General features: G+C 44.8%; 1 protein-coding gene across 1 annotated transcript; it reads left to right on the top strand.

The window, feature by feature from the left end:
• The first annotated feature begins 636 nt into the window (after positions 1-636).
• Positions 637-27,458, top strand: LOC117502775 (ena/VASP-like protein). The gene is made up of 3 exons (XM_034161890.1): positions 637-1,158; positions 26,333-26,501; positions 27,183-27,458. The coding sequence occupies exons 1-3, from the start codon at positions 1,064-1,066 to the stop codon at positions 27,456-27,458; spliced, it is 540 nt and encodes a 179-aa protein (XP_034017781.1). The 5' UTR covers positions 637-1,063.

Here is a 27,458-nt window from a genome sequence, read left to right as displayed (position 1 = left end):
CTATTTTCCACTCTTGCAAGCACCAGATAAGTAATGCAGTCACCATGCATCTGAAATGAGTTATGGTAAATTAGTGTTTAATTTAATTTGGGATTATATTCCCAGGTTTCGAATGAGGAGTGCAGTGCTTACTGTCTGACCCTTTTTTGTTAATGAACATCCAGCGTGAGCTGTCACATCAGTGTGTATGTGTGTGTGCGAGTTGTATCCGGAGCTCCACCCCATCGTGGCAGTCCATCTCACGTGATTGGCGAGAAAGATGTGAGCCATCAGATGAATTAAAATCTGTTGCTCCTCCTCCTCGTCTCCTATTCTCGCTCCATCCGGGTTTACGCATTCTCGCCATCACCAGTCTGTGAGCGCAGAGGAGGAGGGGCAGGACCAACAGCCTCCGGGGGACTGTTGTCACAGCTGGGAGTGGAGGAAGAGGGGAGATGAGTGAAGGGGAGGGGGGGGGGGGGATGGAAAGGGAGGAGGCAAACCAATGAGACAGGGAGGAGAGGCAGTGCAAGGGCAACGCCTCGCAGCACCGAAGATCTCTCGCTCAATCTCCATCTCTCTGTCTCACAAAAACTCTCATTCTCCGGATATGGTGCTCATATTTTTACGCTTCTTTCCACCTATTCTTTAGTTTTCCCTTAATTTTGCTGCTTTTGTTCTCCCCAAGCTAAAGGATGAACTGGTGACTGGAGACACGGGAGTATTTTTTTGTGTGCATCCCTCTGGAGGAGGCGGCGTCGTTTGCTGGAGTCATCTTTGTTCTGCGCGGCCACTTGCTGACTGTACAGTGGGAAATAGGTTAGTGTGTCTGTTCGGGGCCGGGCGGCGGAGGTGATTGAGTATTCCGTGCGCAGAGGAGATGAAGAGGAGGGGGATGCCTCGCCGGTGGTAGCGCTCTGGGCCTGCAAGCATTCAGAGAGGGGACTGTGGATGCTGCTGCTGTTAAATCCTGATCTTTAGCAAAACTGTCAGTGAGGAAATTCTAGATTGGCGAAGGTGACCACACCAGAAGACAAAGCAGCTGAGACAAAGACTTTTTAAAAAATTTTTGTAATCAGGCACCATGGATGTCAACCTACAGTCTCACCGATTCTACTTCCCCCAGATCTACTGTGCAGAACCGGGGGCTCAACCGCAGCTCACAGAGTTCAAAGTCAGGTAGGCGACAAGATGTAGGAATGCTCAGAAAGGTGGAGTCCATTTGTTGTAGTCGCTATCGTCTGCCTTGTAGCTTTGTCTGACAATTTCATAATAACACCAGAACAGATCACCAGCTGCTGCTGCAGCACAGGAGGCATTTCTGTGTATGATGAGCGGCACTAGAAGCCCTTGCAGGGGGATGGTACTGCATGCTAATGTGCAGAAAGTGTAAAGGTTCCTGGGGGAAGCAGCGAGCAATAATGGCCTACAAAGGCGTTTGCCAAGTTCAGACGGAGGAGGTAACAGTGCTGCAGTTCTGTTGTATTTGCTCCCCAGGCTCTGTGGCCTGGTGCCGCCTGCCTCTGTGACTCTTTGTTCTGTGTTTGTGATCTGTGCTCCCTCTCTTTCTTGTCTTGCGACTCTTCTGCAATGAACAGTGCGAGCGCTCAGGGTGCCTTGTTGCATCCACAGCCGACGCCTGCCGTCATGGTTGCAGAGCACTTTAGAACGCATGCTCAGATAAGCAACAGCTTCCCTGCTCTTTGTCTGTTTGAAATGTGATTGTGCTGCCGAGCCGTTTCATTCAATTTCATTTTGCCATGCAAAAACTCAGACCTGATGCTGTTTGGGGCTGCAGCAAATGATTATTTTGATTAATGATTAATCTGTTATTTTATTTACAAATTAATTGATTCATCGATAATCTGTAAAATGTCAGAAAATGGTTGTATACTCGTATGACTGATTTCTCAGAACCCTTAGAAGATTCTTGCAAGTTACTTAGTTTTTCTTCTGAACCAAAAGTTAAAAACCACCAAGTATTTTTTTGTTTTTGGCAGCTACATATCGCCAGTATAAATCCAACTTTGACTTTGCACATTCCTCTTGGTCTGACACCACAATGCCATGCCATTTTCCATCATCATGTGGTTTCAAGCTGGGTGAATATTTTCACGTCTGCTGTTTATAGTCTCGTTATGATGTGTTGCAGGTTCGACGCACCTCAACATCTTAATTTTAAGGCGAAGCAAGAAAATAATTACCCCAAGATATCAAGAGTTGAGGACGAGCATGCACACCCAAGTTTGCTTGGTGGTGTTTCAAGTTGCACCTGACCATCTGGAGCCAGGGGCGAGCGAATAAAACCTTCCTGAGTGGCTTGGGAAGATGCAGCGCTCGGAAGAGCTTTTTGGGGAAATCAGCTGAGGTGTGCTCGGCCTATTACGCCGCCAAACTCTGCCTGGTGTAAGAGTAGCTTTGCCATCAACCATGTTGGGATTTGTACATCCTGGGACCACCTGTAGACACAGCTGTAGATTTTAACTACATCCTCAAAATGGAGCAATTTTGAGTTTGTCTTGCTCAAGGACACAGACAGACAGAAAGGAGTAACAGATTTAATGTCCTCACCCTTTGGTTGGAGGATAAAAACTCTACCACTGAGCCAAATCACATAGGGAAAATTAAAAGCAGTCTGAGCCATCTGCTCTTAGACGGACTGTTTTTAGTTTTAACTGATTAAAGCCACTTTCTGTTATTAGGGGCCATTTAAATTCAATTTAGAAGATCAGTTCTTAAAGAACTACTGTTGTTCAACTGACTATTTGGAGAAAGTATTTTTCTTTCCACCTCAAGCTTTACTTAGGCCTTTTTGGGCTTGTATGTACATGCATTATTTTGAGATCTTCTGGTAATCTGCTGTGTGATATATTTGTCAATTCCTCCTCTAACAGCTCTGATTAGTGCAGCTTTCAGAGTTTCCGCCACACTAAGAAGCTTTGAGCGTGGCCGGGGCTCCCTGCTGCAGCAGCTTTATTATGTGGCTGCAGTGTGTCACTGTCACGGCCTTGAAGTATTCACTGATGGCACCAAAGGAGTCTTGAGATCTTTCGCTCCTGGTGGGCACAGCACCACTTCAGAAAACCTACTGGTTCAACTACAGTGAGGGGGGGGGAAATCATATCGTTAGAAAGAACTACTGTCTGCCAAAACTGGAGAAAATTGCATGATAAAATAGGGAAGAAGGATGGAAGACTGAAGTGGTGATTGAGGAGAAAGGTGGAGCCAGTGTGAGTTTCACAAAAGAAAACAGGTTTGAGGGTGGGGTTTTGGTTTGGCACATTGTGGAGGAGAAATATTAGCGCCATCTTGGAATCTATAGTCACTGAAGGGAACTCGCCCAGTACAGCCAGATAACCATGGCAACCAGCAGTGGTCCATCCTTTAGAAGCACATATAGAAACAGAATATGTATGTAGTCAAATACACACATACATGCATACGTGATTATTCAGTGTGAAATATTAACTGAATGGAGAGAAGAAGAAATGAAACCTCCTACAGATGCTCTGAAGTTGGTCTGTATTTAAAAATGTAAAAGAGCAAATATTACCAATTTTTCAATGCTATCAAGTTCTGTGTCACAATGAAAAAGTAAAAAAAAATAGGATTACAATATTGTGAACAAATTTTAAACATGGCACAATTGTTATTCTGCGCAATATAGTAGATGTTACTGTTGTTGCTAATTTTTTTTGATTGTTTGCGTTACTTTGTCAGACCAGATCACCTCAGTGTTTTGGAGGTTCTTTGGCCACAAAATTTAACAAGCAGCTGTGGCCTTGGTAACCACTGCACCTCAGTTGGAAGTGGTGCATTTGCATCCGTGGAAACCACACCTGATCCTAATCCACCATCATCCAGATATTAACTAACCATCTAGCAAGTGTCGGACGACAAAATATTATCAGTTATCGTTTATGGGTTGCCACGTTAACAACCTGGAGGTATGGACTCCACTGAATTTTAATGGATTCATGATTGGGATTTTCTAAAACATACGTATTAATCCTTTATGAATCACAAAGCAGTACACTCTTCGTACTTCATTTAAACTAATTGCTTAGATCTTAGAAGTTGACCAGAAATCCAAAGCTGTTGTTTCTGTTTTTAGCCAGTGGAGTGAGATTCTCAAGGGTGTCAGATGTCCAAAACACAGAGATAACGTTACAGATGAGTTTACCTCAAAGGGTTCCAAGTCAAATAGCAGGGATATGTGACTGTGATGTACCATTATTTAAAAAAGGAAAAAGGTTCATGTAGAAATGACTGGTCTTTTCTCCATTTTATGAACCTCATATTAAATCAAGATGTCTTTGGAATTTCTGACCTCCACCCATGAAACAATAGAATATAAATTTCCCCCTCAGCTCATTCCTTTTCATGTAAATCTAAAAGCTGCTGTGTTGTAAAATGCTGCCTTGAGATGATGCACGTCTGTTTCTCTGGATTCCAACAGATCAATTGTCGGCATTATTTACTCAGTGTTCTGTATTCTGACAGATTAATGGCAGCTTCTGCTACCCATGTCAAATATAACGATGCAAGAGAAGGTACTGTTGGGACTGTGTGAATATTCTGGGTCATTGAAGTCACAAATAGATGTGTTACTTTGCAAATAGCAAGCGTGTCTGATAAAATGTTTGCCATTAAAATGTCATTTTCAAATGACAGTTTTAGATGCAGACGAGATCACTTAACCTAATGCCTTCAGCAAATGCTCAGCTGTTAAACCTCATGCAAACATTTGTGCGTCTTTGTGGGAAGCTGCACAGTAGCAGCAGTTAAATGGAGTCAAGGGAAGAGAGAGCACAGCCTCAGGCCACCGCCTCACCCTTCTCTCCCTCTGTTCCCCTTCTCACATCCACTCCTGTTGTCTTTTTGTCTTTGAGACCGTTTCAAAACTGTCATAACAACCTGGCTAGTGGCACCCCATGAAATTTGATTAAGACCCCTGTTTTTAGCTAATGTGATTAACGTTTCACCTGCAATCTTCTCTTTGCTGGGGACCTTTTCTCCCTGTGCCAAATGTAGATGCGTGCATTTTTTTTTAAGCTCCCTTCGTGGTGGCTGACTGATTCTCAGATCTCTTTCATGTCTCTGTAGCTTTTTCTGGCTTGCAACTAGACATACCAAATCATTTCCTGCCATTTCTTCCTTGTTGTAAAGGTGGACATTCAAATAAGGCATTGCCACCATGTAAGACATTTATCAGTTAGAGGTTATATAGAGTGCCAGGCTGTGGCAACACCGGAGGGCCACCCCGCATTGTTTTTGGGGCTAATTAATACACCCTGTGAGGGTGGAGTGCATTAATTTTTTCCCTCAAAATTGTACTCACAACACCCCATAATGACAACATGAAAAGTGTTTTTTGCAAATTTATTAAAATAAAAACTAAGAAGTCACATGTACCTAAGTATCCACATCCTTTGCTCAGTACTTTGTTGATGCACCTTTGGCGGCAATTACAGCCTCACATCTTCTTGAATATGAAGCCACAAGCTTGGCAGTTTTGCCCATTCCTCTTTGCAGCACCTCTCAAGCTCCATCAGGTTAGATGGGGAGCGTCGGTGCACAGCCGTTTTTGAGATCTCTTCAGAGATGTTCAGATTCAGGTCTGGGCTCTGGCTGGGCCACTCAAGGACATTCACAGAGTTGTCCTGAAGCCACTCTTTTGATATCTTGGCTGTGTGCTTGGGGTTATTGTCCTGCTGAAAGATGAACCATCACCCCAGTCTGAGGTTAAGGGCGCTCTGGAGCAGGTTTTCATCCAGGATGTCTCAGTACATTGCTACATTCATCTTTCCCTCAATCCTGACTAGTCTCCCAGTTCCTGCTGCTGAAAAACATCTCCACAGCATGATGCTGCTACCACCATGCTTCACTGTAGGGATGGTGCCTGGTTTCCTCCAAACTTGATAAGATAAAACTTTATTGTCCATAAAACGGAAAATTGACTTACATAAACTGCCGATGCCCCAAGGCATTCACACCAAAGAGTTCAATCTTTGTCTCATCAGACCAAAGAATTTTGTTTCTTATGGTCTGAGAGTCCTTCAGATGCCTTTAGGCAAACTCCAAGTGGGCTGCCATGTGCCTTTTACTAAGGAGTGGCTTCTGTCTGGCCACTCTACCATACAGACCTGATTGGTGGATTGCTGCAGAGATGGTTGTCCTTCTGGAAGGTTCTCCTCTGTAAACAGAGGAATGCTGGACCTCTGACATAGTGACCATCGGGTTCTTGGTCACCTCCTTGAATAAGGCGCAATCGCTCAGTTTAGACAGGCGGCCAGCTGTAGGAAGAGTTCTGGTGGATCCAAACTTCTTCCATTTATTTATTTATGGATGATGGAGGTCATTAGGACCTTCAAAGCAGCAGAAATGTTTCTGAGACTATCCTGTTTTAGAGGCCTACGGACAATTCCTTTGACTTCATGCTTGGTTTGTGCTCTGACATGCACTGTCAACTGTGGGACCTTATATGTAGACAGATGTGCGCCTTTCTAAATCCTGTCCAATCAACTGATTTTAACCCAGGTGGACTCCAATTAAGCGGTAGAAACATCTCAAAGATGATCAGTGGAAACAGGATGCACCTTAGCTCAATTTTGAGCTTCATGGCAAAGGCTGTGAATACTTATGTACAGGTGATTTCTTAGTTGTTGTTGGGTTTTTTTTTTTTTTTTTTTTTTCAAATGAATTTGCAAAAATCTAAAGAAAAAAAAAAACTTTTTCATATTGTCATTATGGGTTATTGTGTGTAGAATTTTGAGGGGAAAATTTTTATTTCATCCATTTTGAAAAAAGGCTGCAATATACAGTATGGAAAAAGTGCGGCGCTGGGAATACTTTCTGGATGCACTGTATTTCAATCATGCATGTTGAGATGGGCAAGAAGCCTTGTGAAAATGGGTGTCTTTGTCTTATTTCTTTATTTTTATTTTTTTAAATGGGTCACTGTTCAATCAGTGTTTTACAGTGTGAGGTTCTAAGTGCTAAGGCACCTTTTTTTGTAATAACCTTGTAGTTAAACTTGCTAATATGGGGGGAGGCATCATTACTTTCGGTCCACAGTAAGATCTATTAGACACCTTCAACTATGTCCATTCCACTTGTGTATCTGAGTCTATTTTTGCCCTGCTTTCTTGATTTAATGTGCAGTTTGACCACCTCAAACTCAACTTTAGGTTATTATTATTCTAATTATTTGTTAAGAATCATGAACCTGTTGGCACGCAGCCTTACTCACTCAGAAGCTAAAGCCAACAGGGTTTACAGTGGTGCTTCAATTGACTGTATACGTGGATGACCTGAGGCACTGGATGTTTTATTATACATTCTAACAAGCGCACGCTGAGCCGGGCTCAAAATTTCCACAATAAAGGAATTAGACAGGAATGTCTGGCTCCTTAATGGATGCCTTTGGTGCTACATGTGAAGTGTCCTTTAAGGCGAGAGCTGCACACGCCTTCAGGATTCAAGTCTCATCTGCAGGAACTGAATCACAGCTGTGTGTGGGGGTTACACCGAGTTCACAGCAGATTAACATGTTTGTTTGTGGCAGCAGTCTCATTGGGGCTCCATTGATCATGCATCTTCTCAGCTGATGCTTCTGTTATGTCGGAGGATTTAGACGTCTTTGCAAAGACAAAAAGCACCGAGTGAAGGCGTGGAAATATCACAGTTCTGACTCTCCTAATAGCAAGGTTACACACAGTTCTCACTTCATTGTTAATTATCCAGAATGAAGTTTTCTCTGAGACAATCAAGAATAATTTTGGGGTGAACCTCACGGTGACTGATGGAAGAATTCATCCAACATAAAACAGCATTTCACTTCCTGAGACGATGTGTACCACCCATTTTGCTGATGTTACATCTTGCTTTTATGACTTCGTAAATTAAATATGTGGCTCAAAACCACAATCACAAACACACACCACTTAAATTAATCTCAAGCCAGCGTTTCTCATCCAACACCCTTAATAAGGCACGAGTTTATTGGCCCATTGTAAAACCTGAGAGTACCTGATCTTCCTGTTGCCCACACATTAAACCCCTCGATGTCTCTTTCCACTAGCCCAACAAGATTTGCTACCGCTGGGTCTTTTCGGTGTCTCAGCATTCCTGTTCCAGCTTGAGCAAACTCTTAAATTCTGGACGTGATCATGTGGAGCAGCAGTAAATAAAACCTCATCCCTGCAAGCTCTTCAGAAACCTTCAGACAGAATCAAACCAAAAATGCAGAAATGCTTCATGAACTGTTTGGACTGTTGGTGGTTCAGATCTGTATTTGTGATGGGCAAAGACCAAACCACTTAAATAATATAACGTTTGCTCACTGTGTCTGTTGGAGGGGCTTCTGTTAGATCTTACTGTCCAAACAAGTTTGTGTTAAGAGCCAGTTAGTATAAAATAGATCAGAATTTTATTTGCAATGGTAATTTATAAATTACAACCAGTTTTCCATCCCCAATAAGATATTTCTGCACAATACGCATATCTACTGTGTCTTTTGTAAGACAGAACATTTGTGCTTTTCGGTGTTGTGTTTCTTCTCTGTAGGACAGAGTGATTGAGTGAACTTGAATTCCAAACAAAAACACTTGTAAACCAACTGGAGGTCATTTATTTTTAGATTTTTTTCCATTTTAAGTCGGACTTTTTGGTTTATACTTTGAATTAGTCTGTTTTGAAGGTTTGCTGTCATTGTAGACCCATTTTTCTCTCTCCTGTTGCTTCTGCTTCTTCTTGCTCTTCCTGCCTCACATTTTTCCACCTCCTCTTCCCCCACCACCCGCTTTTTAACCACCAAACCTCAAATACGCAAGCAGACAAGCTGCTTATGTAACCAGTCTGCAAGCCATCCTGACAGTTTACGTTTCTGGACCATTTTTCACAGGAACATGGATAAACATGGTTCCAGGCTCGTTGTGTGATTTTATATATATATATATATATATATATATATATATATATATATATATATATATATATAATTTTTTTTTTTTTTGACCCACAGACAGATACATGTGCATGCACACACACACACACACACTGCAAGTTATATTCAGTAATAGCTGACCACTGATTTATAGTCTGCAAACATGTGGATGGTAACATTACATTTTTGTGTCAGATGTTTAAATTAGAGTCCTTTCAAAGGCCATTGCCTTCATGATTGTTCAACCACAAAACAGTGGCCTTTTGCTGTGATTCAGCTTGAATGTTTCTGAAGGAGTGCCTCTTATAAACATCTTGCAGCAGTTTATACAGTATTTTTATTGGTTTGATGAGTTCAAAGTTACATTTAAACAAATGAACCCACTTGAATGTTGTCCAGCTAAAATCCAGGGGCATAGCTAGGATTTTGAGGCGTGGGGGTGGGGAGATCAGCCGTTTGAGCTTTAAGCAATTATATTTTTGAAAAAAATAGTCCTTTTTTAAAAATTATATTATTTAAAACACTTAATTAGATTTTTGCATCAGATTCAGTGGCTTCTGAACATCAAACAGCTGGGTTTTCTTGGACACAAGATCTCCTATTTATGAACATATTTTTAACTTGCTCAGTAAGGATGGATATTGTTAGGATCCTGGTGTTATCGCTGACAGATGACAAACATTTAGTGTGATGTGGTGCTGATGGTTTGCTATCACTCCTGCAGCTTGACTCGCCTCATGTTTTCTCTCTCCTGCTGGAGCATATTATTTTCTCACTTTTTTCACGCGCCCAGCGAGCTGTACTTTCACCGATTCCACAGTGGGCCGAATTTGAGCATCTTCACTGACGCACTCTGACAGCTGATGAATGTTTAGACTTTCATTTGGGAGCGGAAATTAATAGCATTTAACTAAAGTAGCTCATCATGTTGCCAACTGGCCCCAGCGGTTGGATTGCAGTGACAGTTTTAGTGCAGTTTATCTCATTTTCTCTGAATTTCTGAGCTTTAGCTCCAGTTCAGGCTCATCGCTAATGTTGTTCTGCACTGGCACGCTTATAAATGTTTAAGCTGTCAGTTGTTCTTCTGTTTTATAGCACAGCTTTGATGTTTCATTCAGTTGATGCTCATAGGCACGCACAGTACGAGTCTAAATACACAGACACATCCTGCATGCATGCATGCATGCATACAAGAGGTTTCATTGTGCAGTATTTTTGGCTGGTTTTCAGATTGGGGATTCTCCATCATTTTCCTGGTGTCGCCCAAAACAGAGAGCATTTTGTTGAAGAGTTGGGAAAAAAAGACAAACAGTTTGTGGTGAGAATTGTTCTGCCAGCTAACGCTTGGGATTTGGCTGTTCCTCCTCAGCAGCTGGCTTCAGCACACAAAGATACTTTCTGTCACCCTGTCTTATCCTCTTTCATCACTACCGAACCACCACATAAAAAAATATATATATCTCTCTCCATGCCTTCAAGGTGATCGAATATTTTGACTTGGCAGTCGTGATTTGCACCCGCTAATTCATAAAAGATGATGGGCGATAGTGACAAACAGGATGAAGGTGATGAAGCTTGGAGCACGTGTTAGTCGAGGCTTTGTGTTGTAGTCTGCAGAAACATCAGGCGGTAACGTTAGCCAAGTATGATGGAGCTAAATCTTAGTCTGGAGTCTCAAGGTCACTGCTGCAGTGTGTGTGGTGATCGTATCGAGGTGAAGTGAACAAGACTGTTGTTTTTGCTAATGAGCACAACAAACCTCAAAGGAGAATGATTTGGTTTGCAAATAAGCCACAGCATGCTTGCGCCAGTTTCATCAGCATGCATCAAACTGTCACCTTTAAAGATCCTAGAGAAAACATCCATTATTCCAGAATAAAATAAAAGGCATCAGAGGGCAGCACACTCTGCACGCCATGATGTAAATATACTCGTACATGTGCCTGTAGTTGTGTTTATGAGTATGTAAGACTTTGTTATAACGACCAATCAATCAGGAATATTTTGCTGATCGATATATGCCTTAGAACATCCATCTAGGCTTATTGGTTGTTAAGATATACAAAAAAGATGCTTGTCAGACAATGTTTTCCTTGCGTTTTCACCAAACTAAAACCTATTCACCTCTAGATGGCTATCTAAATAATATTCCCACCAAGTTTGAAAGAAATCTGTCCAGTCAGTTTTTAGTTATCTTGTCCACAGTCTCACACACTCATGACAGTGAAAACGATACCCTTTTTATTGCCGCTTTGCTAACATGCAGGAAAAAAGAACTGGGTTTTCTGTGCTTGGCAAAATAAATAAATAAAAATAAAAGATGTACATTGAAGCATTAAGCGATGACAGTGGTGGTTCCAGGTACGTGGGAGGGGTGGTTTCAGATCAGAAATATTGTAGCTAAAATGTCAAGTCGCCATGTCTGGGAGTACACAAAGGTGCTGCAGGTTGCTGTATTCACCACACCATGGGACCACCATTGTTTATGGATGGCAACCACCCAGGCAAAGAACCAATCCATCTCCACCTCTTTAAAGTAATTGCAGTAGTAATCTGTTGCAACAAGATGAAACATGGGTGTCCCCTTGGCCGTTTCTATCCCCTGGTGTCCTCAAAGCTGAGGCATCTACATACTGGATCATGACCAATATGTCTGATGGCTAAAAAAAAAAGTTGTCACTTACGTTCCCTCCCCACGCAAGTGATATGCCTCATCTGCGTCTCACTAAGTAACTGCTTGTGTTACATCAAGTCATTCCAGCGATAACCAAGAATCCTCTGATGAGACTTGATATTTCTGTGAAGGCTTTCAGTTGTCCAAGTGGTTTCCATAGTAGAGAAGCTTGAATCTTCAACTAGACTGGGTTGCTTGATGCGAGGACGTTTCACTTCAAAGTGCAGAAGCTTCCTCAGCTAAAATTCTTGCTCTGGTAGTCTGACTTCTGTCTTGACCCGTGTAGACAAGAGTTCTTCTCTCAAGACAGAAGTCAGACTACCAGAGCAAGAATTTTAGCTGAGGAAGCTTCTGCGCTTTGAAGTGAAACGTCCTTGCGTCAAGCAACCCAGTCCAGTCGAAGATTCAAGCTTCTCTACTAAAGACATTGTGTTGTTGCCTTAAGTTACTGGTTAGTGTCCGACTCATACAAGTAACTAAGATGGGAAGCACCAGAACCCTAAAGACGTGGAGTTTTGTTCTCCTACAAAGGTATCATCATCATCCAACACCTTTGTCCATCGATCTTATGACTTCAGACAAGTAGATTTCTCGTTTCCACACTCTGTGTGAGAGTAATGTGCTGCTGTCTTCCATTATGAAGGGGATGGTGGGGAAGCTGTCTGCAGCCTTATCTCATCATCGAAAGAAGAAACTACAGCAGAGCATCAAGGGTCCTGTCATTGGAGGGTGGCTCATGCAGGACCATCTTCCACAGTGATTAAATATTATTTATAAAAGAGAGATGTCAGGTCTCTAGTCCATAATTCTGCCGCTGTACACCACCGCGCTCAAATAACACTTGGTTTTACAAACCTAAAGATGCATTTTGTAGCCTCTGTTTTATATCTGAATAGCATCACACACAGTGGAAATGTGAATGCTCTGGTCTTTCTGGACACGGTTCACTTTGTCTTCCCCCACTGACTTGTTATCGGAAGGGTTACTGTGTATTAACATCTTGCACTGGCTTCAGTAGCATCTCTGCACAGGCTAATCCATCAAATCAGCTGAGGATATTTTGATCTCCTGATGGCAGCTGCTGCAGCCTGCTGTCAGCATGTTGGTTCCAGCTCACCGTAAAACACAGAACGAGAGGGTAAATTTATGCAAAGCAGGTGGTTGATAAATGGTAAATTTTATTTTTGCATCCGATGCAGAAACTCAAAGCTCTTCACAGTGTTGCCTCATATTTACATGTTCATCCATACACCATGCAAGGCTCTCCACTGCAGACTGAGAGAAAATTGGGGATTAGGGAATTTGCTCAAGGGCACCTTACTGATTATCCTGTATAACAGAGAGTTCCACAGAGGATCCTCTGCTCATAAGCCCACCATTCTAACCTCTAGACCTTCTATCATATCTAGTATGCGCTTTTCACTGTTTCTCTGTTTGTGAACAGCCTGTAACCCACAAAATTTCATTATGAATTTTTTTACAGAGTATTCAAATCCTGATATGCAAGAACTGATTCCGTTTTCAGTGTCATAGGTCAAAGTCTGGAAAAATCTTGGAAAATTGGAAAAATTACTATCCTTTAAAACTGAACAAATTTTTAAAAATTCATAACTGTCAGAAAAGATCAGCTTTCTTTCATATTTGAGAGCGTTCTGTAGGATTGTATCCTGTATCAACTGACAAAGTTTGATCTCGATCTAATCCAGATTACAGATTTTGTGGCAATTTAAATTTAACATTGAAAACCCCATATAATGTATATTTTACATTATATCTTGAACAAACGTGCCCCAATCACTCTCATATTTGAAACTGAGGTGCAGACTGGCACTCACTATCACCCGACAAAGTTTGATCCAGATCTGATCCGGATTGTAGATTTTGTGGACATTTGAATTTAATATTGAAAAGCCATTTTGCATTTTATCTCAGTCAAAAGTGCCTCAGTAACTCCCATTTGTAACGATGAGGTGTAAACTAGCACTCTCAATGAACAGTTTGATCCACATCTGTTACATATTACGGATTTAGGCAATTGCAGATTTGATTTTATCATTGAAAAGCACTTTTGATCTATATTTTTTGAGCTTATGAAATGCCACTTCTAACCAGACTTACACCTTGAAATTTTTTCAAAGGTAAAAATTTGTGGTAAAAATTTAAGTATTGTGAGGATTACACATACATTTAGGTTAATTTATGTCAGTCAACAGCCATAATTCAAGAATGGTTGTTAAGACACTTTATATTCAGAATATATGTAGTTTGACACTATCACATATTGATAAGCTAATTTAAAGAATAACGACGTGCAAACGTTTTTTTTTTTTTTAACTGTTAAATTTCAGATGTCTGAACCTTGTGGTGACTTGTATGGTTGCACTGTCTGCAAATTTAGTCAGTGACCACAAATTGTGCTGGTTTATGTTGTACATTAAACTGAAGTTTATTATTTATTTATTTGCTTAAACGTGAATGCAGCAAATATTGAGTGTGCATGTGAGCAGATTTGCATACAGATGTGTGTTTGGCAGTGTTTCTATTATGGGAACGTGTCTCTGTTGTGAAGACACAAGAAACTGGAACACCACAGAAGTGTTAATGTTGTGATGTCTGCAGGCTCATGTAAGTTCTGCTGCCTGTCTGCAGTGTGGACGGAGGCTGAGCCCAACACGATGCCCACTGTCAACACTGATTACACTAAAACCTAGACCACGAGTGACATATGCAAACGCTCATAGCTAACTACTTAGAAAAGTGTGTTCACACGAGGCAGAGCAGCAGAGAAATCATATGGCTTGCACCCGGCACATTGTAACACAGGTGTCATTGCGCATTCAACGTGGTTGTCGTTTTCATGCTAGTGCACTTTTTCTGTCAATACCAATTACACTTGAGCTCATCTTGTGCATCCATGAGCATGAGGTGTAATGAGACACTGCAAAGGTGCGCTAATATCATCCGTCACCAGAAAGTATTTGCGCTTCTGACCACCAAAACCTGGTCTGAAGTCCAGAACTGTTTGTTTATTTAAAGGGTGGGACACTCGGAGGCACCTTACAGACCTATGATGGTGTGTTATGGCCACTGTCAGAAAAAATAAACTTGAGTGGATGGAGGAAGGAAAAAACTCATTTTAAAAGTCTACTGTTCAAGTGATGCAAGTGATAAATAATATGTTAATATGCAGTCATGTTTAAAGCTGTTGCATCAAGAATATGTACATTTTCCATTGTAATGATGTGTAGTTGAAAAGTTAACTGGTGTTGAAAACCTCGCCATCCTCTCACACACACACACCAGCCCCTTTCCCCAACACACACATCGGCCATAATGCGCACAACAAAGTGAATTGAAAACAACCATTAAATGAAATAAAATTAAACACTCATGGTGAACAAAACTTCACTCGACTGCTTCAATGTGTCACCACAGGGAGCTTTGGTGGCCACTGTCTGCAGATTTTCTCTAACAGGTTGGTGCTAATCCATTAATGCGCCAGACATCTTACCACTTTTGCATTCCTGCTTTAAGGTGATGGCAGGTGCCACTCAGATAGGTTAATATTACGATTGAACTACAACACACCTATGAATAATGAAGTGGATAAACCCAAATGCTTTGCACATAGTACCCCAGTTTGTGTGCCTGCACTATCACCATAAATGGATTTGCATTGTGCATTTTACACCATGTGCCCTAGATCCTCGAGATGGGACCCATTAAGTCACGAATGCCAAAAATACACCCAAGATTCCCAATGGCTACTGCTACTAAGATTTTGGTTGTTAAGTGCCGGATTTGACATCGCACCGGTGGCTACGAATGCATTCATACTTCAGAGCATACAGGGGAAAAAAGGAAGAAAAAGGAGTATAATTCAGCTGCAGCAGTCCTGCAGCCATCAGTGTGATCCCATTTCTCCTGCAAAAATATCATTACCTTAGCAGTTCTTCTGCTAAATTTAACTTCCACCTCCGTCTCTCTTTTGGCAATGCATCAAAGAGAGTGATGATCATCAAAGTTCTAATTATGCTTCATGCTTCAGCATGTGATTTGTCTCTTATATAAGTGACACGTGTGCACTATTTGACCTAAATAGAAGGATTTTTCACTTAAGCTTTTATCAATGAGTTAAATTTAGTCATCTGACCGACGTGTTCATAAGCAGCTTGATCCCCATGTAAAAGATGCCCTCCAAACCCGCAGATCATAAAAATTCAAGGGTTTCTTCCCCTTTTTAAGATTGATGGTTCCACCAAATGTTACGGAGATATGGCTGACAAATTGGGAGTAAAAAATCTTCTTAAAATTAGACAAACGTCAGTGACAACGTAACCTCCTTGACAGAAGTAATGATGGACTGAAGTGACTCCGCGACATCCAGTATTTCTTTCCTCGCGGAGATGAAGCGTTTTCTCTGCTCTGTCAGTCAGCAACTGTTGCGCTTTTCATTATTCATCAGAGATGTGATTCTTACAGAGTGAATTTACAGCAGACATCCCAGAAATAGAAGCAGGGGAACAAATCATTTTGATGCTCCTGGTTAGAGAAGAGGTCCAGGTGTGAGCAGCTGCTTTCATCATCCAGCAGCGATGTGAGGACGCACCTGTCAACAGGAATAAATCTTTATAGTGACTTTACCATTTCGAACATTTCTTACATGGTATAAGCTTTCTGTTTCGTCCAATGTCGTTACATCTTCGTTTCTAAAATCAGTGTAGTATTCCAACCCCCGACCCACCCGCTGACCAACAGTGACAGAGGATACAGAAAAGTGCAACACTTATACCCATGTGGTAAAAAGCTGTGGAATTCAACACATCTACTGTGGACAGTCCCGTCTTTAAATCAGGTCTCTGCACCTCCAGTAGGGCTGGGACGATACACTTGTCTCTCGATACAATACGTATTACGATACATTCGACACTACAAATATTGCAATTATATAGGTTTTTTTAAGAAAATTAAATAATACACTTCTAGAGGCTGTATGTCATAAGTCATACTTACAAAAGCAATGCAAATCATATTTTGGAGGGGTTTTTTGTTTGTTTTTTCCCCTTTTTTGTTTTTTCAGGATATTGCGTATTTGGTAATTAAATAATCAAATCATTTTGTTAAGTCAACTGCAAACTCTGCTTGATGTAATGTGGTAAAAAATAAATAGTTTATTGGGGTGGGCCAATGTCTGCTTAATTGTTACAGCTACTTGGCCTCCACATGTTTGGCTAGCGTAGCCATCGTAAAATCAAATGTCGCAATATCATGAGTATCACAATTTTTCCCACCTTTAACCTCCAGCAATCCAGCGCCACCAACAGGTCAGATTCAGAAAGGTTTTTACAGATGCAACCTTTGCACTATATGGTATATTTTCACAAATTTTTACTATTGGGTATATCTGGTCAAGGAGAGTTCACTGATCCATTGATGTCAACTTCCGCCATATTGGATATCTATGAAAAAAATCTCACACCACACATTTTGTCCAGTTTCAAAGGATTCTGATGTTTTTTGTGTGATACTAAAAACTAAGCATGATGTTTTGTGCATATTCCTATGAATTATCACGCACGTGCCCAATGCACATTTTGCGTTTAACCTCGAGATATCTACGTTAGCATGATGGATGAGTTGGTTCTTGATCGCTTTATGACCTATGTGACTTCTGTGACCCTTGTGACCTGTTAAAAAAGGGTTATTTTGAACCATCCCCACAATAATCCATCAGTGCTTCCAGTTATCACTTTGATATCAGATGTATGTGCTCTCTAGACCTAAATCTTGGAGGAGTTACCACATGAGCTGTGACCCATGTGACCTCTGTGTAGGTCACATTCAAAGCCACATCACCAGAATGCGTACACCAGTTTGAAACACTTTAATCATATGAATGCTTTTACAGGTGGGGGACATCGCTTGTTTTCTCTGTCTCCACTTCCCAGTATGTAACCCTGCAAACTTTCCATGGTGTGGATGAATAATTCATCTTCTCATCACTGCAAAACCTCATTAATCTGACCTCTGACAACCACACAGAGCAATTAACACGTTCATGCAAAAGAACCTACAGCCTCACAGTACTTACAGCCATAAATCACACTGGGATTCATGCAGTAGGTTTCTTATATAAAAATAAAATATCATTTAAGTCATTTGAAATCTCAACAGTTTCTAGCTGCCTTGAGTTTAGACAACACGCTGATCATTTGCTTTTAAGTTCCTCGCAGTCAGCAGACTGAGAGCTGAGCATCAGAGAAGTGCTGCAGCAGATTGCTGATTCTGCATTGCTTTTTCATGCTTTTTGCTTCAGAAGATTGTGTTGAACCCAGTCGCTCATCATCGCCGCCTGTGATCAGCCTCTCGTGACATTCAGAGAGACAGAGGGTTGAAATTTTAATCGCTGTTCTTGGATCATAAATGTCAGGAGTGTGGGACTCAAGACAGGAGAGCAGAAGAGAGTTTGGTTTTAGGTTTTTTCCCCAAGAAGTGATTAGAAATTTCTGAGCAGCTCTCGAGATTTCCTCGTCTATATATTTATATATATCCCTGTAGACTCGACTGTTCTGCAGCATCCATTGGACAGGTTGAGGACAGCTCAAGCATGATTTCATTTTGAGTGTCTGAGTGCATGATGCTGTGTGTGTGTGTGTGTGGGTGGGTGGGTGAATGATGCTGTTGAGGCAAATTCAAAAGGATCTGATTTATTGCATCCTGCAGATTTGTTGTGAATTTTTAACAGGTGTGGCGTGTAACATCCTGTGTCTGCATGTGTCTCATAACTGTCCGTCAGGAGAAACTTTTCTTGTTCCTCTCCGTCACAGCTGCCATCTTTCTTTATCTGCACTCACTCACTTCTTATCTGCTCCGGTCTCTTTTTTGCAGAAGAACCTCATTTATTTATGCTGCTAGGTTTTAGATGCCATTTTCAGCACCAGCTGCCTTTTTAAAAATTAACAGTGTCATCAAGTTAAATAAAATAAATGAAAAACGTTGCCGCCCTGCTGGTTCTCTGGTTCATTCCAAGTGTGCATAGATCCAAGCTGCAAAGTGCTTCAACCTGGGATAAAGTTATTTTGTACCTCCTGCTTAAAATAAGTGTTCCTTATTCAGTTTGCTCATGGGTTCCTGGTCCTGTGTGCAAATGTTTTTAACAAGTGTTGAATTTTGATTTTAAAGAAAATGATGGAGAAAAATTGGATGATTTTGATTGATTTATGAAGAAAGCAGCAAGTTGATGCTGTCTCTACATTTTCAAGCTGGTTCTTCTCTGATTTTTCCTTCTGATGCGGTGATTTCACTCTGCCTCAGGTGTTGATCCACTAATTTTAATTTGGCAAGCAGGCGGATACAAATGGATCACTTCTTGTTACTCTCATTTGCAAGTCAGTTTTTCCCCTATGTTTCTTCTCTGCGCGTTTGTGTGTTTTCTTTCTGTGACCTGCAATGATTCAGCACATGTTTAAACCCCATCTGAGAAGGTCATAAATGACCACTCTCAAAAAGGGGCATTGCTGTTAACACACGTCTGTGTCACTGTTTGGCACATCAGGACAATGATGGACTCTCAACCTGATTGTTAAGAACACCAACAGATGCTGGAAAAGCACTTGGATTAGATTGTTAATGTAACCCAAGATAAGACAGCTGAGTTATCTCAAATGTGAAGAAACAGGCATTCTTTTGTTATGCTGTTAAGGCCCCCTGACACTTGTACGCACTTGCACACCTTGTGTCATGCAGGAGAGTAAACTCTTCTTTAACGGGTGTAGACTGAACGTGAGAGGCGCGTCGGCGCCTGTTTAAAAAAGGGTTATTAACATGACAAATAATTACCATTTTAGATGGCTCCAAATGCTTTCTCCAGCTCGTTCAGCCCGCGCAACAAAACAGCTCTGGCTGGTGTGCTCCTTTGTGCTTCAGGAAGTGATTAGACCTGTTTTCAACAGACAATTCACAGAGAAAATTATTAATCCATTACAAAATAATTATTTCATATACGCAGTATCCAGCACACAGCGCATGGCAACCAGTGGAACAAAGAACGACATCCAGCAGGGAACACAACGGGTGGGATCGTCACGACGACATGCGTGCATAAAAGTTGTGCAAGTGTCAGGGGGCCTTTATTTTTTCTTTTCCTTGTTGTGTGGGCTGCCAGAAGAGGAGGTACTGCTGGCCCACCACCAGAAGGCGCCCTGCCTGAAGTGCGGGCTTCAGGCACGAGAGGGCGCTGCCGCCTCAGGAACAAGCTGTGGTGACAGCTGTCACCCATCATCCGTGACAGCTGTCACTAATCAACACATCTGGTATAAAAGCAGGAAGACACCTCCACCAAACTGCCGAGATATCATCTTCATCTGAAGGTAATACTCTCAGCCCCTTTTGTGAGATCGATAAATCTATTATTGTGAGTGTTTGCAGGAGAACCGGTCGTTTTTGAGGAGGCTGTGCAAGACGGCACTCCGTTCAGCTGAGACCGCTGCAAACGCGCTGAGTGAGAGGTGGAGGTGGCATTCCCACCATTGTTACTGGGTGTTCACACACCCACCCTTTGACTGTCTTTTGCTTTCTGCCAGCAGTACCAGATCCGACACGCCGGGAAGGTGGCCACCTGGGGACTCCGGGACTTGGCGGCTCCAGTATTCCTCGGGTTCGGGTGGCGGTGGAAATCGTGTGGTTCCGGTTCGTTTCCAGACGGGCGTCTCCTATCGTCAAGCCTGCCCACACGACACCTTTTATTAATTGACTGTTGCACATTCTGATTCTGCTGTGTTTGGTTGTGACATTCACACCAGTAAAGTGTTATAATTTGACTCCTTCCATTGTCCGTTCATTTACGCCCCCTGTTGTGGGTCCGTGTCACTACACTTTCCCAACAGGATATCTCGGCCAGCGTCATGGACTCCGAGGGGCGTCACCAGGTTGTTGAACAACCAATGGGAGAGCAGGGAGCGCAGGCATCTGCAAGAGGCGTGATTGGTGAGCTACAGCATATTCTCACCGGCTCGAATGGATCAAATAGCCGAGCAAACATCCTCCTGAACCGCAGGGTGGAGGCTCTCTCCCGCGCAAGTGGCGGCGAGCGCTCAGGGCGCTGCTGCAGCTCCTCCTCCTGTCGATCCTGTGCTAGATATTAATGTTCCAGTGGTGGTCCAACAACCCCTCCCACCATCCCCTGAAGCATACATAAGCCCTCCTGAGCCATACGGAGGTTGTGTGGAGACGTGCGCGGACTTTCTTATGCAGTGTTCGCTCGTCTTCGCACAACGTCCCGTCATGTACGCGTCAGACGCAAGCAAATTAGCTATGTGATCACTCTGCTTCGGGGAGAGGCACGCGCTTGGGCTACAGCGCTTGGGAGCAAAATTCACGGCTCCTTCACACGTACACTGGGTTTGTGAGGGAGTTCAGAACTGTGTTTGATCACCCTAACAGGGGAGAGAGACGCTTCAACTGTGCTGCTGTCGATGAGACAGGGACGCCGGAGCGCAGCCGCTTATGCAGTCGACTTCCGCATCGCGGCTGCGAGGTCCAGCTGGAATAACGCTGCGCTCCGCGCCGCCTTTGTAAACGGACTGTCGTCAGTCCTAAAGGAGCACCTAGTGGCCAAGGATGAACCGCGGGAATTAGATGGGCTTATTGATCTCGTTATACGGTTAGACAATCGGTTGGAGGAACGCCGTCGGGAACGAGACGAAGGACGTGGCCGGGCGCGCGCCGTCCCTCTTCCTTCCGGGTCCAAGAAGGGTCCGCCCTTCCCACGCTCCCTGGCCTCTACGTCCCGTGGGGCGACAGCTCCCCCTGTTGACGAAGCTATGGACATGAGCAGGGCCACATTTAGACCACCTAATAGACAGAGGAGGTTTCCACGCGGGGCGTGTTTTGTTTGTGGCTCAATGGAGCATCAATTGAGCGATTGCCCCGAACGGTTAAACACCAACGCCCGCCCCTAGAGACTGGGCTTAGGGTGGGCCAAAAACTTCACGTGGGACACACACATATTGCCGCACGACTCCCAGTTACAATCCTTAGTGGGGATTTAACCCTTCAGGCCCCAGCACTGGTAGACACAGGGTCAGAAGGGAATCTGTTAGACAGCAGATGGGCCAGGGAGGTAGGGCTCCCTCTGGTGGCGCTACCTACACCATTGCAGGTGCGAGCACTAGATGGCACCCTACTCCCTTTACTCACACACAAGACACCACCAGTAACTCTGGTAGTGTCGGGGAATCATAGGGAGGAGATTGAGTTTTTTGTGACTCCTTCTACCTCCCGTGTGATTCTGGGGTTCCCCTGGATGTTGAAACACAATCCCCGGATTGATTGGCCGTCCGGGTGGTGGTACAGTGGAGCGAAACCTGCCATCGGAGGTGTTTGGGATCCTCGGTTCCTCCCGGTTCCCAGGCGAAGGAGCAGGTCCAAGTACCCCCCAATCTGTCGGCGGTGCCGGTTGAGTACCACGATCTTGCTGACGTTTTTAGCAAGGATCGGGCACTCACTCTTCCCCCGCACCGTCCATATGATTGTGCCGTCGATTTGTTGCCAGGCGTGGAGTTCCTGTCCAGCAGGCTGTACAACCTCTCCCGACCCTGAGCGCGAATCGATGGAGACCTACATCCGGACTCCTTAGCTGCCGGGCCTGATCCGTAACTCCACCTCTCCGATGGAGCGGGTTTCTTTTTCGTGGGAAAAAAAGATGGCGGTCTTCGTCCATGCATTGATTATCGGGGGCTGAACGAGATCACGGTTCGCAACCGATACCCGTTGCCTTTGTTGGATTCAGTGTTCACCCCCCTTCATGGAGCCAAAATCTTCACAAAGTTGGATCTTAGGAACGCATACCACCTAGTTCGGATCCGGAAGGGAGACGAATGGAAGACGGCATTTAACACCCCGTTAGGTCATTTTGAGTACCTGGTCATGCCGTTCGGCCTCACTAACGCCCCCGCGACGTTCCAAGCTTTGGTTAATGACGTCTTGCGGGACTTCCTGCACCAATTTGTCTTCGTATACCTGGATGATATACTCATCTTTTCTCCGGACCCTGAGACCCATGTGCGGCATGTACGTCAGGTCCTGCAGCGGTTGTTGGAGAACCGGTTGTTTGTGAAGGGCGAGAAGTGTGAGTTTCACCGCACTTCTTTGTCCTTCCTGGGGTTTATCATCTCCTCCAACTCCGTCGCCCCGGATCCGGCCAAGGGTCGCAGCGGTGAGAGACTGGCCCAAACGACAAGCCGTAGGAAGCTGCAAACAGTTCCTCGGCTTCGCAAATTTCTACAGGAGTTCATTAAGGGGTATAGTAGGTTGTTAGCCCCCTGACGGCCCTGACCTCACCAAAAGTTCCCTTCACCTGGTCGAAATCGGTGCGAAGCCGCGTTTAGGGAGTTGCAACGCCCGGTTCTCGACTGCACCGGTCTTGGTGCAGCCCGATCCTGCTCGCCAGTTCGTGGTTGAAGTGGACGCCTCTGACTCGGGGATAGGAGCCGTGCTATCCCAGAGCGGAGAAACCGATAAGGTTCGTCACCTGTGTGCCTATTTTTCCCGCAGGTTGACCCCAGCAGAGCGGAACTATGACGTGGGCAATCGAGAGCTCCTTGCGGTGAAAGAGGCCCTTGAGGAGTGGAGACACCTGCTGGAGGGAGCGTCGGTGCCTTTCACGGTTTTCACTGACCACCGGAACCTGGAGTATATCAGGACCGCCAAGCGACTGAACCCCAGGCAAGCCCGCTGGTCACTGTTTTTCGGCCGTTTGACTTCCGGATCACCTACCGCCCCGGGACCAAAAACCAAAGATCGGATGCCCTGTCCCGGGTGCATGAACAGGAAGTCAAGACCGAGCTGTCGGATCCACCGGAACCCATTCTCCCGGAGTCCACCATATCGTGGCTGCTCTGGACCTGGGACGTGGAGAAGACCGTCGGGAGGCCCTGGCACGGAGCCCGGATCCCGGAACAGGACCGACGAAACAGGAACTATACGGTCCCCACCAGAGGCCAGGGCTGCCGTCCTGGACTTCTGTCACGGGTCCAAACTCTCCTGCCACCCAGGGGTGCGTAGGACCGTGGGCAGTGGTCCGGCAGCGCTTCTGGTGGGCGTCCCTGGAGACTGATGTCCGGGCTTACATCCAGGCCTGCACCACCTGCGCCAGGGGCAAGGCTGACCACCAGAAGGCACAGGGACTTCTACAGCCACTTCCTGTGCCCTCACCGCCCCTGGTCCCACATCGGTCTGGATTTTGTCACGGGCCTCCCGCCGTCCCGGGGGGCACACCACCATCCTCACGATAGTGGACCGTTTCTCCAAGGCGGCCCACTTCGTGGCCCTCCCGAAGCTCCCGTCGGCCCAGGAGGACGGCGGATCTCCTCGTCCACTCATGTTGTCCGGCTGCAGTGGGATACCAACAGACTCGTTTCGGATCGCGGTCCCCAGTTCTCCTCACAGGTGTGGAGAAGTTTCTGCCGGGACTGGGGGCCACTGTAAGCCTCTCGTCTGGGTATCAACCCGCAGACTAACGGACAGGTCGAACGGGCCAAACCAGGAGTTGGAGCAGGCCCTCGGTGCACGACCTCCCGCACACCCGACGGCTTGGAGTGGAACATCTGGCCTTGGACGAGTACGCTCATAACAGCCAGGTGTCCTCTGCCACCGGCCTCTCCCCATTCGGTGTGTCTGGGATACCAGCCCCCTTTGTTTCCTGTGGGGAGGGAGAGGTCGGTGTGCCTCGGTCCAGGCCCACCTGCGGAGATGCCGTCGGGTGTGGCGCACCGCCCGTTCGGCCTTGTGAGGGCTCGGGACGAGGGCTAAAGCCCATGCAGACCGTCGACGGTCCCCGGCCCCTACTTACCAGCCCGGGCAGGAGGTGTGGCTTTCCACCAAGGACATTCCCTCCAGGTCAAGTCCCCCAAATTGAAGGACCGCTTCATTGGACCCTTCCCCATCCTCAAGGTCCTCAGTCCTACCGCAGTGAGGCTCCAACTCCCGGCCTCACTGCGGATCCATCGGTCTTTCATGTCTCCAGGGTAAAACCGCATCACACCTCACCCCTCTGTGCACCCGGTCCGGCGCCGCCTCCTGCCCGTATTATCGACGGGGAGCCGGCTTGGACAGTTCGCCGGCTTTTGGACGTCCGTCGAATGGGCCGGGGTTTCCAGTATTTGGTGGACTGGGAGGGGTATGGACCCGAAGAACGCTCCTGGGTGAAGAGGAGCCTTCATCCTGGACCCGGCCCTCCTGGCCGATTTCTATCGTCGCCACCCGGACAAGCTCTGGTCGGGCGCCAGGAGGCGCCCGTTGAGGGGGGGGGTCCTGTTGTGTGGGCTGCCAGAAGAGGAGGTACTGCTGGCCCACCACCAGAAGGCCGCCCTGCCTGAAGTGCGGGCTTCAGGCACGAGAGGGCGCTGCCGCCTCAGGAACAAGCCGTGGTGACAGCTGTCACCCATCATCCGTGACAGCTGTCACTAATCAACACATCTGGTATAAAAGCAGGAAGACACCTCCACCAAACTGCCGAGATATCATCTTCATCTGGAGGTAATACTCTCAGCCCCTTTTGTGAGATCGATAAATCTATTATTGTGAGTGTTTGCAGGAGACACCGGTCGTTTTTCAGGAGGCTGTGCAAGACGGCGCTCCTTTTCAGCTGAGACCGCTGCAAACGCGCTGAGTGAGAGGTGGAGGTGGCATTCCCACCATTGTTACGGGTGTTCACACACCCACCCTTGACTGTCTTTTGCTTTCTGCCAGCAGTACCAGATCCGACACGCCAGGAAGGTGGCCACCTGGGGACCTCCGGGACTCTTGGCGGCTCCAGTATTCCTCGGGTTCGGGTGGCGTTGGAATCGTGTGGTTCCGGTTCGTTTCCAGAACGGGCGTCTCCTATCGTTGAGCCTGCCCCACACGACACCTTTTATTAAGTGACTGTTGCACATTCTGATTCTGCTGTGTTTGGTTGTGACATTCACACCAGTAAAGTGTTATAATTTGACTCCTTCCATTGTCCGTTCATTTACGCCCCCTGTTGTGGGTCCGTGTCCACTACACTTTCCCAACATTCCTACTATTTTGATGATTCATGAAACACATGGTTCAGGAACACCAGACCACCACAGAAGCAAAAAATAAATCCTTTATTTTACTTTAGGGTGTTTGGGTTATACAGCATAGCAAAGGGGGAAAAAAAAATACAGAAACTTTCACCAGATTGCTTGAGTAGCTCTATTGGAAAAGAATGAAGCATTGTAGAATTAGTGATTTATTTATTTTAAATGGGGTATATTTTCTCTTCCTTATTTTTGTAGCGGAAAAATGACTCTGCAGTGCAAGTCTTTATAAAGTGCCATCTGGTCAGCATCGTTCTTTCTGCACCAAAAAGAATTCCATAATTGTTTACTTTCTTTTTGCAGCCACATCTTCCATTTTGGTGTTTTTGGTGTTTTACAATTTTTCAACATACAATGGTAACTTCAGATGCACCCAGGTGACAATTTATTCGGATAAATCTGACACGTTAAACCTGAGCACCTTAGAAAATGTGAAAAATGATGAACTGGACTGAAGCTAAATGAAGGTGTATTATATGCATGCCATGATTATCATATCATATGATTATCATAATCATTCCCAGAATGAGCACTAAATTAATTGATTGTTGAACTGCATATTTAGGGTTTTGTTTTTTGTTTTGTTTTTTTTCTGCACATGCTGAACTCCGCCTGTTTTATTCCTAGCGAGCAGAGTATCTGCCAGGCGCGGGCCTCAGTCATGGTCTACGATGACACCAGTAAAAAGTGGGTGCCGATCAAACCCGGACAGCAGGGATTCAGCCGCATCAACATCTACCACAACACTGCCAACAACACCTTCAGAGTGGTGGGCGTCAAACTGCAGGACCAGCAGGTAATGTCCGCATGCTGCCATGTGGGGAAATCTCAGTGAATTTCATCCTGCAGCAGGAAGATTGCAACATACACAACATTCAAGCTGTTTGTGTTGGAACTGTAGTTCTTCTTTTTGAAGTAACACACAAAGCAACGCTGTAGGAGGATTTCCTGGAGAATACTTGTGGTAGGAAAGTATCAAGTACATGTTGGCTACTTTATGTTCAAATGCACAAGACCTGATGTAAAACAGACATGGGCAAGCCATTGAATTTCAAGGTCCAATCAGTGACATTTTAAACATTAATATTCCTGACATCAGTTATTTGGTGGTCTAATGGGGGTCCTGCACAGAAAATAAAGCAACACTCCCTCTGTGTGTTGTAATAAGAGCTTTTCTGTTCCTTGTTTTCATGAATTGGCCACACTTGCGCATTTAGTGCATGTGCCACATCATGCTGTGTATTGAAGATGCTGGAAAATAGCGACTTTCCAGGAATTACTCCCACTAACAAACTACGTTGCTTGGTAACGCCTTGCTGAATTAAATAAATAAATAAAACAAGTGGGGGGAGCTGGTAATTGAGATGCTGGTGCTTTAAGTGTGACATCTAGTGGCACAAAATAATTTATAGGACCTTTTTATTGAGAAAAATCAGTCAAATGTTTGCAGTTTTACGTTCACTGTCCTCTCTCACAGGTGGTTATCAACTACTCCATAGTGAAGGGTCTCAAGTATAACCAGGCCACCCCGACCTTCCACCAATGGCGGGATGCTAGACAGGTCTACGGCCTCAACTTTGCCAGCAAGGAGGAAGCCACCACGTTCTCTAATGCCATGCTCTTTGCCCTCAACGTCCTCAGCGCTCAGGATGGAGGTGAGCAGTCCCTCAGTGCACATTTTGCGCACTGTGAAGATGCTCAGAAAGCAAAGCCAGTGCTCTATAATGTTGCAGCAGCACAAATAAATGTTTAA

Source organism: Thalassophryne amazonica, chromosome 21 (genome assembly GCF_902500255.1).
Source record: "Thalassophryne amazonica chromosome 21, fThaAma1.1, whole genome shotgun sequence".
NCBI lineage: Eukaryota > Metazoa > Chordata > Actinopteri > Batrachoidiformes > Batrachoididae > Thalassophryne > Thalassophryne amazonica.
The sequence above is the reverse complement of the archived record's forward strand: the minus strand, read 5'-3'. Positions and strand labels throughout refer to the sequence as shown.

Coding starts and splice junctions, on each gene's coding strand:
- LOC117502775 (XM_034161890.1), top strand. CDS start 1,064: ATGGATGTCAACCTACAGTCTCACCGATTCTACTTCCCCCAGATCTAC. Junction 1,159..26,332: donor CTCACAGAGTTCAAAGTCAG/GTAGGCGACAAG, acceptor TTTTATTCCTAG/CGAGCAGAGTATCTGCCAGG. Junction 26,502..27,182: donor TCAAACTGCAGGACCAGCAG/GTAATGTCCGCA, acceptor CCTCTCTCACAG/GTGGTTATCAACTACTCCAT.